We start from the raw sequence: 18,476 nt of genomic DNA on the forward strand, positions 1-18,476 counted from the left end.
GTATTCAAACACCTTAATTAACCAGCCTCAAGTGTGAAAATTTTATGCAATTTTTTTTATTACTTCATCTTGTTTTAGCCGACTAACTTTAGTTACACCGAAATATTAATCCACTAATATTAGCAAACTAAAAATTTAGTCAAAAAATTTAAGTTAACTAAAAAATTAGCAGACTCATTTTAGTTAGACTAAAACCTTAACTCCCATCCTTAATTTTAACTAACTCCCATCCCTAATTTTAATGTTACTTAAAAAAAAAAAAATCCTTTCTTATTCTCAGAATGAAAGGTAACAGCTGAATTTGAGTTATTTTCAGAAACTAATAGCTTTTATTTCTGTTGTTGATCAAGATTATCATTTACAATTGTCAATATTTTTTGTGTGAAGAGTTTTATGTTTTAATTCAGCTTTGCTAACACCACTTTGAAATATGCTTTTCATAATTTAATATTGTTTTTTCAACTTTAGCAACAAATAACCGTTGATACTTTGTGATACTGAAACACCATATTTTTAACTTTAAATAATCGTTGATACTTTGTAATGCTGAAAAGTTTTATTATTTCAAGACTGGTGTTTATTATTTTTTATAGCGAATTCTTTTGAGAAGTTGTACTTAAGAAGTCTTCTTCAATTTAAGATTTCTTAACTTTCTTATAACTCACAAGTATATTTTTTACTGAATTTATCAATTATACAACCGAAGCAGTTCAGTGGATATTTGGGGAAACAGTTTTCTTTGTTTGGTCAGCTTTCGCCAATTTTTTTTTTTTTTTTTTTTTTCAGAATTTAAATTGAACTTTTTTTTTGTGTGCAGTTTTTATTTTACTTATTTCATTTAGAGTTTAAAAAAAATGTTTCTCTTTTATCTTAATTATTTTATTAAGAATTGAAAAAAAATTTTTTTGCTTTTTTTATTTTAATTATTTAAAAAAAAAATTTTTTAGAATTCAATTGAAATGTTTATTTTACTTTATAAGAATCTAAATAAAATGTTCCTTTTTGCAGATGTTTTTTTCTTTCAGAATTTAAATAAAATATTTGTTTTGTTGTTTTTATGTTAATTATTTAATTTAGAATTTATCCAAAGCATTTTTTTAAATTTAATTAGCAATTAAAAATGAACTTTTAAAATTGCACACACCAACCTAATAATGATTACGCAGCCAGCGCTTTTTCTTGCACTAGCATTAAAGAAACTGGTTTCTCAATTTTTTTTGCCATATCTTGTGTCATTACATGACTACCTGAAATAAAATTTACATTTTTTTATTAGTGACTACCTATAAAGATAAAAACTGTTTGTTCATATTTCAATATTATACAACAAAACAACATAAAATTCTAGTAAAATCATTACTTCAGATAGATGACTGTTTTTAATCAGCACCCTTGCAGATCAAAACCTTTATGCTTTAAAAAATATCATAGAATATAATGATATGTACAACCTTTTTTGATATTATCAATATCAATGATTTACTTTTAGGTTTTATGTTTGCTATTGATGGTTTTCGGTGAACTTTAGAATAAGAATGGAGAATACTTGTTTGTTTTTTTATTTCTAAAAAATTTAACTCTTTCTGTTTGTTTTGAATCTCTGATCTATATAAGAAACCTTATGATAATATTTTCAAACTCAGTAATTAAAACAAAAGAAAAAAAGAAAAATTAATGCATTCAAATCAAAAACTAATTTTTACTTAAAATATATAAAAAATTATTAATTAGATTAATACATCAAAAAAATAATTAAAAACACATAAAATTTTTTTCACTATAAAGACCTGCTTTACAGACTTGGAATTGAAGACTATTTTTTCATTATCTCAGATTGCCCTAAATTCATTTTTCTTAACTTTGACTTATTTATGGTTTTGTATAACTTTCTAATAAGTATGTTTAATGATGACCACTAATGTTAATAAAGAAATGTTTGTTTAATATTAGTTAATATTGTAAATTACTTCTTTGTTTTTGTTCTGTAATTTATCATCTTCGATTACAATGTTAAATGATATAAACAATATATATATATATATATATATATATATATATATATATATATATATATATATATATATATATATATATATATATATGGGATGGGGCAGCAATCTTTATCTCATAGTCAAAAGTAACTTTTATGCTAAAAAAGTCTCTTTTGACAAAAATTTTGCGACTTTAACAATAAAGCTACATTTTATTGTCCTCAAAAAGCCAAAGCAATTAAATTAATGTGGAAGTACATTAAATTTTATCACTTTTTTATTAATTGTTTTTTTATTTTTGTTTTATTAAAATATATTTTTAAAATATGCGCGGAGTGTTGCTACATTGACTATTTTATATCCTGCTGCTACAAGGGATCGTTGCTAATTTGACTATCTTATAGCCTGACTCGCAATGGAGTGCTGCATCGACTATCTTATAGCCAGATTCAAAACAGAGTGCTGCTACATCAACTATCTTATAGCCTGACTTGCAATAGAGTGCTGCCACATCGACTGAGTGTTTGGTTAGTGCAGGCAGTCTATCATTTGAAAAAAAAAAACATTCAAATTTTTAAATTCTTTCTGGTCTGGTTTATTAGTGCTCTCTTCAAAACTACAGTTTATGGAAGAAACTTTGCAACTACCATGCAAGACTATATATATATACACACACATATATATATATATATGTATATATATATATATATATATATATATATATATATATATATATATATAATTTGTTTGATAAAAAAGTTTGATAGGTGATTTTTTACTAATTTATATATATATATATATATATATATATATATATATATATATATATATATATATATATATATATATATATATATATATATATATATAATTTGCAGTAGTTAAGACATTTATGACTTCCTGTAACTTTTGGTATAAATTGAAGTTTTATTAAGTTGATAAATCATTTCTGATGAGTATTTATAGATAAAACACAGTGTAAAATGAAAAAAGTTTGATAGGTGATTTTTTACTAATTTATATATATATATATATATATATATATATATATATATATATATATATATATATATATATATATATATATATAATATATATATATATATATATATATATATATATATATATATATATATATATATATATATATATATATATATATATATATATATATATATATATATAAATTAACTTAGTAAAATATATATTAATTTATAAAAGGTTAAATATAAAACATAAACATAATTTACCTTAACATGTCTTGATACTGTTCGTAAATACTTTCTCACAACAAGCATGCTGAAATCAATATCTTGATCTCTTTCGTGAATCTTAAATTAAAAAAAATAAAATCTTTGAATGGTTAGTTTAATGGATTGTTAAATAAAGTGAAGAAGAATTAATGATTAGTTGGATAACCGAATAATTTATTAGATAAATGACTGGTTGATCTAATATCACTCAGTGAAACTAAAGTGAAATTTTCTAGCCAAATATTCCAAAAAAATTATAATATATATTTGTAGAACAAAAAACAGTTTTTAAAAATCTTCTTGCATAATTTACAAATGTTTCAACTTTTGAAAACTCTGTTAACAAGCAATAATATTTAAAATAAAAACAAGAATATTTTTAAAAAATTTATGCAAAATATTTTGTTGTCAGCTCTTGGAATAACTCAATGATACCAGATGGCTTTTTTGTTATTATGTATAGTTTTTATAAATGTACAATAAATCAGATGATCACATGCACAAGACAATAAAACAGTTCTTATATCAAAATAAAATAAAGTTGATTTTTGCAATCACATTTTCTCATAAAATTTTTACAAAACATCTTAAAAACTTTATTGGTTACCTATTAAAAGGATCCCAAACCTCTGAGACATGTTGTGTTCATATTAAAGGGACCCCAAACCTCTGAGACATGTTGTGTTCATATTAAAGGGACCCCAAACCTCTGAGACATGTTGTGTTCATATTAAAGAGAATAACAAAAAAAAATATAATAAAACTATATTTTTTTTATTAGAACAATCGAATAAATGCATATCAAGAGAAACTAACTTTTTTTATTTTCGATCAATCTTTTACACAAACAAAAAAATCAATGACGTCATAACTCTTATGAATAAAACACGCTTGAATAAATTATTAAGTCTGTAGATTGCAGCGTATATTATAGCCTTTTTGGCCTACAACAAAATGGAAAAGGCGAGTTTTGACTAAAATTCTTAGGAATAAAACGGGATCCCTTTAAGGTTTTTAGCCATAGGACATCATAGGTACAGATCAACATAGAGAAAACTGATTTTCTAGTAAAATGCCTTAAACTTTGATGAGTCAATACCATAATTTCATAAAATAACAGTTTACATCTATGTTCATTAGCTAAGACATTGTATTGCTGAAAAAAAACTGTATTACAATCATTAAATGTACCTGCCTAATTTACTTTTGGTTGGTCTATGCGTAGATCAATCAATTTTTAAAATACAGATCCAACATCAGTCTTCTTAAACTTAACAAAATTTTATTTCCATCCCCAGTTATAGCCTGCTATTTCTTAATTGGCATCTCATAAGAGATATGGCGCCTAAACTTTAGAAACCTTGTTTTTGTAGTATATTATTTAACATTATATATTTTATATCAAGTGGTGGACAGCAATTTTTTTAAATAAGAAATTGTTTTTTTGACAAGCAGCAACTTTATTACCATTTCATATACAGTTATTTATTTACAGTTTCAGAGTTTTTATTGGTAAATAAAAACTTTAAGTTATAAATAATAATCTCAATGAAATTAAATTTTTTTAGAGCAAATAATCTGGAGTATCAAGTAAATAATCTGGAGTATCAAGTAAATAATTAGGAGTATCAAGTAATTAGGAACCACTTACACTTCTAGTTATTTATTACAATTGATTACAAAAAATTATTGTCATTATCTCTGAACTGTTAGTAACATAAAGTTATTTACAAATTTAAAAAATACATAAAATTAGTGCAACATCTAAAATTTAAAAATTAAATACCTCATCAAGAATAATATGTGTGTAATCATTAAGATTTTTATTTTTAATCAACTTTTGCAAAAGAACTCCTGTAGTCATATAGGTTATTCGAGTATCTTCTGTTACCTCACGCTTTCTTGAAACTTGAAAACCAACTAAGGTACCTATTGGCCAGCCTCTTTCCTGTGATACACGTTTTGCAATACTTACAGCTGCAATCTTTCTTGGCTGAGTTACAAGAATGTTGCAGTATTTACTCCGTTGTTGATGGTAATCCAGAATGTATTGAGGTACTTGTGTTGTTTTACCACTTCCTGTACTACCTACCAAAAAAAACTAGAATACTTATGATGATGATGATAATGATGACAATGATGATGATGATGATGATGACGATGATGTTGACCATAGTTAAATTTGGTATTGTCACTTTTTTTTTCGTTTATGTAGATTTTTTTCTCGGTATTGCAACTTTGTTTTTGCAGCAGCGCTATCGTTTTTGCAACCACATCATTTGTTTTTGCAACCGAAATGTGTATAAATTTGCTTTTGCAACCCGTAATTGGTCAAATCAGCACCGATAAAAAAATGTTTAAGCTTTCTGCCATTAAATTTACTTGAAGAATCTTCAAAAATTTGTTTAAGATGGTTTTAGATTTTTAAGAATGTTTTGAAAAGTTTGTAATAATAATAGTAATTTTAGTTTTTTAAACGGATTATAAAAATAGATTTTATCGAAAATTAAAAATAGTTGAAGCTGTATTTTCACTAAATGTTGTTTAGTTGTATACATACTGTATGTATGTCATACAAGAGTCAATGTCACATAAGCACTTGGACAAATAACTTAATGTTAATGTTTTAAATATTTAATATTATTCAATACCAATTATATTGATTTAACAAAAACACTTAGATTTTAAAGTTTTGATTTGTTGGTTAGAGACGCATAATTAATTTAATCAAAAGTTTCAAAAATATTTAGTCAGCTATACTATTTTGTGATAAATGTAATACAATGTTGCATTATTTAAAATAAGTAAACCCTGTTGCATTATTTAATTAAACACAATGTTGCATTATTTAGTTAAATAAATCCTGATCCGGAGAGCAAAACTTTAACATTGCATATGATTAATTAATCATATGCAATGTTAAAGTTTTACTCTCTGGATCTCTAATAATGCAATATTGAGTTTAATTAAATATTGCAACAGGGTTTGTTTAATTAAAAAATATTTATGCTAAGAGACTCTAAACATAAATGTTTTTTAATTGTAAAGTAAAATTCAGTTAACAGCATAATTCTACAATTGTATAATTTATTCAATGCAATATCTAATTTATCTCAAACTTTCAAACAATCTAGAGCTTCAATTTTGCAAAATGTATTTATCAAATGCAATATGATTAATAATTTTTATTACATAAAATGTATTGCATAATATTTAAATTTATAAACAAATAATATTTTTTTTGTATTCAGAAAAAAAATTTTAACAACTACATAAGCAACTATTTTTATTGTTTATTTTTAAAAAGTAATAATTTTTTAAAATAAGTTCTTGTAGTAAACCAATAAAAAAAAGAAATCTTTTAAAAACGAGAAATTAAAGTTTTGTTTTTTGGATATTTTTCTCTATTGAACAATTATAGAGATAAACAATCACTTGCAATGTGCTTGCAAATTATTTATAAGAATTTTATTTATATTACTTTTAAATTAAGGCAAAGATATATATAAAAACTTTATATATATATATATATATATATATATATATATATATAATTTATATATATATATATAATTTATATATATATATATAATATATATATACATATATATATATATATATATATATACATAATGTATGTAATTATGTATATATATATATATATATATATATATATATATATATATATATATATATATATGTATATATATATTATATATATATGTATATATATATTATATATATATAAATTATATATATATATATATATAATTTATGTATATATATAATATATATATATATACATATATATATATAATATATATACATATATATATATAATATATATATACATATATATATATATATATATATATATATATATATATATATATATATATACATACATACATACATACATACATATGTATATATATATGTATGTATGTATGTATGTATGTATGTATGTATGTATGTATATATATATGTATGTATGCATATATATATATATATATATATATAGAGAGAGAGAGAGAGAGAGAGAGAGAGAGAGAGTGAGATAAATTTTAAAAATTAATATCTTTAAGCAATGGTATTTAGGTTTATAGTTACATAATTTATACATAAAGGCATAATTTATTTAATGCATGAAGTAAAAGTAAAAGTACATGTAATTGAGTGACTTTTTTTAAGATTTTAAATAGTAAAAAAAAAAAAATACGATGAATTTTTAAAACTTTTTTTTATTGTTTTACTCCAAGAAAATTTATGTGATCAAGAGCTGATTAACTTATTAATTGAGGATCAACAACACTATCTATATAGTGCTTTGGCTTGGTCATATAATTTTATAAAAGTAAATTTTGTGTTTTGCTTTAATTTTTTTTTTATGTTTATTTACCATTTAACAGAATATGTAAAATATACATTTAAGTTAGTTCAAAGATCTCTTTAGAATTTTAAAAAATTCGTTGCATAACTGTTAGCTTGTTTGTTTTTTTAGTATAATGAATATGTATTCAAAGTTCTGGTGCCTGAAGCAATTATTTATCTTTTCGCTAAAGTTGAGGGAATGTTAAAAATTCAAGTATTCTTTTTATTGTTGAACTTTGTTATAATCTTATCCATTATTATCATTTTTAGTTATCTTTTCAGTTTTATTTAATCACTATACTTTTTAAGTTATATTAGTTTTGTAAATTAAAAGTTTAAACTGTTTTGAATTATTGTTAGGAAGAAGTTTTATTATTGTCATATATTTCAGAAAGGTAATTTATTATTTGTCTGAGAGTCATAAATGTATGAGTTAAAATAACTTTAGTCATGACTGTTTGTAATTTGTTGGTGACATTTACTGAATATAACTTAAGTCAGATGGTTAGAATAAATTATTATTGTTAAGAAAGCAGAGGAGTTTGGGTTGTAATATTAAAGTAAGTAGTTAATTGTAATACACAATAGTTGATTGTAATACACAATAGTTGATTGTGACACACAATATTTAATTGTAATACATAATAGTTAATTGTGATACACAATAGTTAATTGAGAAAATGTTTGAAATCTTTATAAAATCTTTGTAACTGTTAAGTTTGCAATTTAAAAATGGGAACAAGTTTTTGTGATTTTAAGGAGTGCATTAAATCTATTTTAAATTAAAATGTACAAACTCTTTTTATAGGACTGAAATTATAATATTGGAATAATTTGATCTGTGTTATCTAATCGTATTGCAAACTTTTTATTTCTCATCTTATATGAAATGCCATAGCATCAAACTTATTTTAATTGCTTTAATATTTTCTTATTAAAATTTACATATAGTTCATTTTATTTTACATATAGTAATTTAAATATAGAATGCATGTAAAGCAGTTTTAAACAAAAAAAAATTTTTCAAATTTTTCACTTGCATTCTATAGTAGAATAACGATTATAAGATTCACTTTCAGTTGGAGTTAAACATTTTCTTTAAATAGCTTTCTTTGAATATGGTTGAATAATATATATGTGTTAATTATATAATTATGTTAAATAATTTATATAACATTCATATATGGTTTATCTTTACATTTATATTTTTAATACTTTAGAAATCAAGAAATATCAGAGGAAGATGAAAATGATAAATCATCTGGTAAGAATCAGAATAAATTTAAATAACTAAGCTAATTTAATGCATTTAGCATTTTTTAAGTCAATTTTTAACTGTGTTGTATTATAAATTTAAATCATAAATTTGTTGTAGCTTCATGTTGTTTGTTGAAGCAGTTTTTAGTAATTGTATATTATTTATTTTTATATTTAATTGTATATTATTTAATTGTATATTATTTATTTTTATATTTAATTGTATATTATTTATTTTAGATTGTGGTAGTACTTTTTCACAAAATTTGATAGAAAGGCTAAAAAGTTTTCAAATAGCTAGTATGTTTTACCTGTACCTTTACTTTACTTATTAAATCATTGTAGTGTATATTATGATAAAAACAATACTTTGCAAGTAATAGATAATATTACTTTTGTATTTACTGTATTTTTTCAAAATTATTTTTCAACAATTATTTTTCAAAAGTTTTTTCAAAATTATTTTCAAAATTTTTTTAAAATTCAAAATTACTGTACTTTTGTATTTATTAGTATTTACTAATAGATAGTATTACGTATTACAAGTAATAGATAGTATTACTTATTGCAAAGTATTTTAAATATATTATTTTAAATATATTAAAACTATACAAATAATATATGTGTGTATAATTTTATGATGATTATATAATCTATATTATGATGATAAAGCTAATTACACTGATAAACAAATAAAATTTTATTGTGCAAATCTTGTTAACTAGGTGGTTTTTTAAAACAAATTAAATATGTTGATTTCAAATATGCCAACCATTTTTCACCATCACATCAAGTTGTAAAGATGTTTGGGTTGAAATCTTTAGTATTTAAGATAAAGTCCCTAATATTGTCGAAAAAAAAGTTATTCAAAAGTATGTCAACCTGGGTCTCAAAAGACGCGTATTTTCATAGAGATTTTAGATAAATATTTTTACTTAAAATTTATTGACAAAAAAAATTATGTGAAAAAATGCTAAAGACTTTTAAAAAAATTTTAACAAATTGTTTCTCAGCAATAATACAAAAAATACTAATTTTTATTACAAACAAATACCATTTTTAAAATCTCTATGAAAATACGCTTCTTTTGAAACCCAGGTTGACATACTTTTGAATAACTTTTTTTTCGACAATATTAGGGACTTTACCTTAAATACTAAAGATTTGAACCCAAATATCTTTACAACTTGATGTGATGGTGAAAAATGGTTTGCATATTTGAAATCAGCATATTTAATTTGTTTTAAAAAACCACCTAGTTAACAAGACTTGCACAATAAAATTTTATTTGTTTATCAGTGTTATAGTTAATTTGTTATATAGTATTCTCTTTTCTTTTTGATTCTGTTTCCTATATAATATTTCAAATTGTTTTTAGAAAATGAACGGTTACAAAGATGGTTTAAAAATCAAGAAAGTACAAAAGTTATATAAGACTGTTGTAATTGATAAAGAGGAAAATGTAATTTTTTTCTGTGCATTTAGAATTAATTTAATAATAAAATATTGTCAAGTTTATTTATAATGAAGAGTTTATTTCAATACTTATCATATACTACGTTTTTTTTATTAAAATGAATTGTGGATATGTTTCAGAATGTCATCATCAATGAATTACTATAAAATAATTACACAATAAAAATTATTACAGCTGCATGCCAAATATTTGATCAATTATTAATTCACACAACCAACAAATTTTGCAACAAACTCATCGCTAGTGATATTAATTGCAACTGCATTAAGAAAACTGCATGCCCCTTAAATAACCAATGTCTATCAAAAAATGTTGTATATAAAGCCACTTTATCATCGCTTAATCCCAGTCTTATGGAAAAATCTTACATTGGTATTAGTGAAAACGCATTCAAGCTCAGATTTGCAAACCACCTTAAATCATTTAATGCAACCAGGTATAGGAATGATACAAAACTTTTTTAAGAAAATCTGGAAACATAAAGACGCAAGCAACATGTCTATAATTAAGTGGAACATAATTAAAAGATGACAACCTTATAATCCATCTACAAAAAAGTGTAACCTTTGTATCAATGAAAAATATTATATTATAATAAATATTTTACTTTAGATAGTCGATTACTACATATCAAAAAAAGTGAATTGGTTTCTGCTTGTAGGCATAGGAAGAAATTTTTACTATCTAACTTTGATTCCTACAATTAGCAAATATCAGATTATGTATACTTGACGTCAGATGCCGTTGCAACGCTAAACTTGTATTTTTTATAACGGTTTTTATTTTCTATTTGAATAATATGGCTGATGATTGCCGAATGGCATGAAATATATATATATATATATAATATATATATATATATATATATATATATATATATATATATATATATATTAAAATATAAGTTTTTATTCAATATAAGTTTTTATTATGGGTTAATGTAACAAACTTATTTATTTTTTTTGATCAATGATCTTTTTTTATTTGGGATTGTTTTCTATAATGTAGTGTTGTTTTTAACAGGTTTGTTCAGAATTAAATGAAAATATTTATTGTGAAAATGAAGTGAAAGATGATAGAAATACAACTAAAGTTGATCAAGTTGAAAACACTAAACAATTGGTTAATGCAGAATAAACTGTGTTTGATTTTGGAAAAGTTTTTAAAGCTATAGATGTTGAAAATAAATATGAAGTAAATTTTGTTTTACTATATGTTTTATTATATTTAGCATCTGTTGCCAGACACTTTTTATTTTTTATCATTTTATTTTTTATCATTTTATTTTTTAACATTTTCCCTATGTTATTAATACAAATCTTTTATTTGATTTTTAACCATGATTATTAAGACAGAGTAATGTCATAAGTGGTTATTAAATTCGCTTGTTTAGCATAAGAACCTTACTAATTAATAGGATTTTGCTCATTACGGTGTGTTTTCTAGCAGAGCAGTATATATGTTTATCTTTTCTTTTTTTCTTTTTTTTGTATGTTTATGCACAGTCTGTTATTAGCTTTGTATGTTTTATTTAGACTACAATCTAAATTTTGAAAACATTGTTTCAATGTTTCTAATGAATTCATAATGAATTTTATATGTTCAGGAAAAATCTTCAGCATCAAGATCACCTTTAAATAACAGCGTGGATGCAATGGAACTCAATGTAATTTTAATTATTAAAATTTGTACTATTTAACCATATTTCCTTTTATGATAGAATTTTTCATCTTTTCAGTAAAAATTTTTATATTTTTGTATATTCATTTTGTTTGTTTTTTTCAGTTTATGTCATGAATACCTTCCCCTTAAGACTGAATGCTGACTTAAAAGTCTTATCCAAAACAATTAGTATTTTTTTGTTTTTAACTTAAAGTTTGTTTTTACCTGTATGAAAATACTAGTTTTTGCAAAACAAATATATTATTTTCATACATGTGAAAATAATATATTGGTTTTGCACATCAACTATTTAAGCTTGTGCAAATTGATTCTATAATTTCATTTTTGTTGTTTTCGCCCTTTTTTTTACCCAAATTATTTGGGTTTTTTTAAACCTTTATTCAATTATAATATTTGCAAATTTGAATTCTCTTTTTTTTTAAGGAATTATAAATAAAAAACATCTACTGTATTGTAAAATAGCATATAATATCTATAAATTTAATGTTCACAATTTAGGAGCACTTAAGTGATATGACCAAAGTGTATAAGCTGTTTGAAAAAAGATTTGTAAGTAAAAGTTTTTGATTTGTCATAAAAAAAAGTTTAAATTTACTTATTTTAAAATATTTAATGTTTTGAAAGATAACTGTTTTATCATGCTCTGTCATTCATATTAATTTAGTCTAAAAAGAATAAAGAATTGAACAATGATATTCACAGGTTAAAATTGTGACCAATTGAATATTTATATAAATATAATTACATAAATTTATATGAATATAATTATATAAATTTGTGTCTGAAGAATAATATTTGTTGTTTTAAACAGTCCAGTTGCAATGAATGAAAATGAACAAACAAAAATGGGAAGTATGCTAACAGGATTTATTAAAGTTGGTTTGGTGTCTGAGGCTGAAAAAGTAAGTTTTTTTTGAAAAAATTTAAAAAAAAAGTTTTTTCTGATTTTTTTTATTCTATTTAATACAAAATGATTATTTTATAAATTTATCTTAATTTATTATAAGAAGACTTATTTAATTAGAGTTTTGTATTTTTAATATAGTTATTTGAACAATGGAAGAGTTTGAAAAAAATAACTTGAAAGAAGTAAAAAAGTCTCTCTGTCAAAAAGTTAAATGCACAGAAAAAGACTGTGGTGCATACATTATTGATCTTCTCAGACATATTTGATCTTCCCATCAGACATTATTGATCTTCATTATTGATTAGACATTATTGATCTTCCCAGAATAGCGGGTTTTGTCTAACGCCAAAACCCGCTATTCTCAGGTCATGAAATCTCATATCTCATCTCAAAAATTAGGCTCTCGTGACTTCTGGAGAATCTTTAATAATATCAATATCTATGACAGCCAGAATATATTAATTACTGTTCAGTTTTAAATAAAAAAGCGCTAATAATAAGCTTTCTTGATTCTCGTCTTGTTTGCTATTGCTTTTAAATCAACAGATTGCAAGTTTGATTTAAAACTGTTAAGTGTAATTGATTGAATGACTTCTGCTGGTAGACTATTCCACCCATAAACGACTCTATTGCTGAAAAAATATTGCCCTATCATACAATTTCTAACCAATTCAGGTTTCAATCTATGTTTTGCTAATAAGGGCAAATCTATAATTCCACCTCTCTTGTATGGTTCAGACTTTGTCACCTCACCTAAAAACAAAGCTGAATTGTTTGCTAAAAACTTTTCATCAATATCATCTCTTGATTCCACTAGTTGCTTTCTACCTGATATTGCCAACAAACAGGTTGATCCATTGCTTGACATTCATATCACTCCAGCATCTGTATCTAAAGTGATTTCCTGCTTAGACTCTTCTACAGCCTGCGGCCCGGACAACATACCTATTATTGTCTTGCAGAAGTGTTCTCCGGAGCTGTCGTCTATACTCTCAAAACTTTTCAACAAGTACTTATCAGAGTCTTGCTTTCCAGCTTGCTGGAAAGCGACATCTGTTACCCCTATCTTCAAAAATTCTGGGGAGCGATCTGATTCGTCTAACTACCGTCCCATAAGTCTTCTTCCTATCATAAGCAAGGTTTTTGAATCTTTAATTAACAAACACTTAATTTCTCATCTTGAATCTAATCACTTACTTTCTGACCATCAATATGGATTTCGATCTTCTCGTTCTACAGCTGATTTGTTAACAGTAATAACTGACAGGTTTTATCATGCATTAGATAAAGGTGGAGAGGTTAATGCCATCGCTCTTGACATTTCAAAAGCGTTTGATAAAGTTTGGCATGCTGGTCTTCTCCATAAGCTTTCTTCTTATGGTGTATCCAGCAACATCTTTAAGATCATTGAATCCTTCCTTTCCAATTGTAGCATAAAAGTTGTCCTCGATGGACAACACTCTTCTTCTTATTCTGTAACTTCAGGGGTTCCTCAAGGTTCTATCCTCGGCCCTATACTCTTTTTAATTTACATTAACGATCTTCCAGATATTCTCTCATCTAAGGTGGCATTGTTTGCATTGATGACACTACCATTTATTCTTGTCGTGATAAGAAACCAACACCCTCTGATTGCTTGGAGGGGGCATTTGAGCTTGAAAAGGATCTTACTTATGCTACAGCATGGGGCTCTCAGTAGCTGGTGAACTTTAATTCAGATAAAACTCAATTTTTTTCAGCCAATCGTTATCGCAATAATTTAGATCTTCCTATATTTATGAACGGTGATGTACTCGATGAGTCACCTACTCTTCATCTTCTAGGATTAACTCTTACTTCCAATCTTTCTTGGAAACCATATATCAAATCAGTCGCAAAATTAGCATCTGCCAAGGTTGCATCTCTTTATCGAGCTCGTCACTTTCTTACTTCGGATTCTATTCTCTATCTCTATAAATCTCAAATCCGGCCTTGTATGGAATACTGTTGCCATATCTGGGGCGGATCTTCTAATGATGCCCTTTCTCTTTTAGACAAGGTGCAAAAACGCGTTGTAAACATAGTTGGACCTGCTCTTGCAGCCAACCTCCAACCATTATCACATCTTCGTAATGTTGCTTCTCTTTCTCTTTTCTACAAATACTATAATGGGCACTGCTCTAAAGAGCTAGCGTCTCTTGTGCCATCTACTATAATTCATTCTCATGTTACTCGTCATTCAATTAAGTGTCATCCTTTTTCTGTGACTGTTCCTAAGTGCTTCAAAAATGCTTATTTGTCTAGTTTTTTTCTTCGAACATTAGCTCTTTGGAATTCGCTTCCTTCATCTTGCTTTCCTGACTCATATAATTTGCAATCTTTTAAGTCGTCTGTCAATCGTTATCTTGCTCTACAATCTTCATCTTTTCTCTTACGGTAACTTCTAACTTTAATTAGTGGCTGCTTGCAGCCTTGTTGGAAGCGAAGATGTTTAAAAAAAAAAAAATCTTAGAAATGTACACAAAACTAATCCTGAAGTAGCTAGAAAAGCTAGAGGTATTTTTGATCTAAGAAAAACAAGATCCTCAGGTAGAGAAAAAATAAAAAAAAGACAAAATACATATGTCCTATATGTAGCATTGTTACAAAAAATATAAATGATCATCTTTTTAAATTACCAAATGAAGTTGGATATTTCCGAACATCTTGCTTGCCAAATGAACCTAAAAGCAATAATGATGATAATGATGATAATGAAGCAAATACTATGATTGAAAAAGGAGAAAATGACATTCTATGTTCTCAATATTATCTTCACACATTTCTTCTTTACTTAAAATGTCAATCAGGAGGTAAGAAAGATCCACAAGCTGCATCAAATGAAATGCATCAAATGATGGAACAATGATGGAAGTCATTTTACCAGACTCTCTAATGCTACCCAGCCTGTGGTTTTATGTTACACAAGTCTATTAAACCTTAAACTCTTACAAGATAAATGGTTCCCTTACTCTAAACAAAAAGGTTATGAGCCAGGCATTCAACGTTCTTATTTGTTATCATTAAGCCATTTCGTAAATTTTCTTCTACACTCTAAATTAACTCCCTGTGTTCCCAATATTGTTCCTTGCATCCTATCTGCTGATGTTCTCAATGTTTGTCAGAAAGAAATTAGTAATTAGAGAATTTCTTCGCGTTGTGAAGAAGCACTAAGAGAATATGATGTAATGATGGCAGATGCTGAAAATATAATTTCGAAGGAATCTATATTTTCAGCTAAAACTAAAAGTGATTTTTATCAAGATATTGTTAAAAATGTTAATTATATTTACAATAACTACAAAAACAGGCTGTCAGAGTTTCTAGTTAGTAATAGTAATAGTTAATGCGGACGAGATAAAGCGTCAGGCAATATCTATGACAGCCGGTATATATTAATTACTGTTCAGTTTTAAATAAAAAAGCGTTAATAATAAGCTTTCTTGATTCTCGTCTTGTTTGCTATTGCTTTTAAATCAACTGATTGCAAGTTTGATTTAAAACTGTTAAGTGTAATTGATTGAATGACTTCTGCTGGTAGACTATTCCACCCATAAACGACTCTATTGCTGAAAAAATATTGCCCTATCATACAATTTCTAACCAATTCAGGTTTCAATCTATGTTTTGCTCCTCTAATGTTAGATGCTCGACCTGATGAGGAAATAGAGTTCATTTCTTGATTTTGTTTAATATCAATCTTTTCAATACCTTTTAATATCATGAATTGCTGGATCAAGTCACCTCTTAGCCACCGAGTCTCTAAAGTTGTCATATCCAAAATTTCTAATCTTTTTTTGTACTCAAGATGTCTTAATTCCAGTATCATTTTGGTTGCTCTTCGTTGAATTTTTCTAGTTCATTAACATCTTTTGTATAATACAGACTCCATGCTTGAATCGAAAACTCTAAATTTGGACTAACATACGTACAATGCAGTGTTTTTATTAGATCTTTATCCTTGTACTTGAATGTATTATTTAGTAGTGAGAGCATACTAATTGCTTTACTGGCTGCATATTTTACTTGTTTGGCCCATTTCAAATCACTTGATATATTAACACCAATGCCTTTTTCTAGTTTTGACTTTTCAATTTTCATTAATGTATTGTTATTAGTCATAAAACAAGAATATTCTTTATTATTTGAACCAAAGTGCATAATTTTACATTTGGTGTTCCATTATGAAATGCATCCGTTAAAATATCTAGGTATTCAAATAGGTTTGTTGTACAACTTTTGTTTTTCATAAAACCATGTTGTTTTTTTGAAAGTAAATTATTTTTTATCAGGTATTGCATGATACAATCAGCTATTATTCTTTCCAATACTTTACATGGTATTGAAGTTAACGAGACTGGTCTGTAGTTTGATGCTTTTAATTTGCTTCCTTTTTTGAAAAGTGGCATAACATTTGCCTTTTTCCACATATCTGGTATAGTATCTGATTCAATTGATTTTTTGAACATTAAATATAATGGGTATGATAATGAAGAGCTGCATTATTTTAAAATATAAGGATGAACTAAATCAAAACCGACCGATTTTGACTTATCAAGTACTTTAAGTCTAGTTTGAACATCATTATGTGTTATTAGAACTGTGTCTAACAACAAATATGAAGGTATATTATGCAATTCAATAATGCTTGTATCATAGTCATCAACATACACAGAGTGAAAATATTTATTAAATTCAGTAGCTATAGTAAAATGATCATGTATAATTTCACCATTTTCATTTTCCAGAGCTTGAATTTGAGCTTTTACTGATTTCTTCTCATTGATATATTTATAAAGTAATTTAGGATTAGATTTGAATTTGCTGGCTATAGTTCTTTCTCACTGTTTTACATTGTTCTTGATATCATTTTTTATTCCAATTTTTAGCTTATTATATTTAGTTTTTGTTAATTCGTCATTCCAGCCATATCATTTGTTAGAGAGCCATATATTGTTTTTAGTTCTTATTTTATTTTTCAATTCAGGAGTAATCCATTTGTTTTTGTTCCTTCTATTTTGATAATTAATTCTTAAAAAAACTGTTCTGTTGCATAATTATAATGATACAAAAATAAATCATACATTTCATTCAAAGATTTACCTTTAAATTCAATTTCCCAATTCACGTTATTGAAATGACTTGAGAATAATTCATAATTTCCTTTTTGATATAATATAATGGATTTCTTATGTTCTTTAGAAGACTTAAAATCATTCATTAGATAAAGACACTTTAGTAATTGATGACCCTATTTGACATTCCCTAAAGGAGCTGAGTGAGTTATAGAAATAATTTTTTTTTTATTGTTTGTAATAATAAGCTCTAGAATATTAGTTGATTCGTAGCTTGCTTTTTGAAATGTTGGCTCCCATACACATTGAAACAGAAAACATTCTACTAGACATTCAATAAATTTATTAGTTTGAGATTCACTATCAGTTGCTGAAAAAGGACAATCATTGTCAGACCAATCTATTGTATTATAGTTGAAGTCCCCTGTAATAATAAGATCGCTG

General features: G+C 25.2%; 1 protein-coding gene across 1 annotated transcript in view; it reads right to left on the minus strand.

Annotated features, from left to right (window-relative positions):
- LOC100208448 (ATP-dependent RNA helicase TDRD9) overlaps positions 1-18,476 on the minus strand; it is a 101,022-nt gene that overhangs the window by 76,251 nt on the left and 6,295 nt on the right. Inside the window, exons 3-4 of the mRNA XM_065805710.1 lie at positions 5,031-5,332; positions 3,242-3,322 (exon numbers count right to left, since the gene is read on the minus strand). Of these exons, the coding sequence (XP_065661782.1) occupies positions 3,242-3,322; positions 5,031-5,332 (383 nt within the window). The remainder of the gene's footprint in view (positions 1-3,241; positions 3,323-5,030; positions 5,333-18,476) is intronic.

Source organism: Hydra vulgaris, chromosome 09 (genome assembly GCF_038396675.1).
Source record: "Hydra vulgaris chromosome 09, alternate assembly HydraT2T_AEP".
Classification (NCBI taxonomy): Eukaryota; Metazoa; Cnidaria; class Hydrozoa; order Anthoathecata; family Hydridae; genus Hydra; species Hydra vulgaris.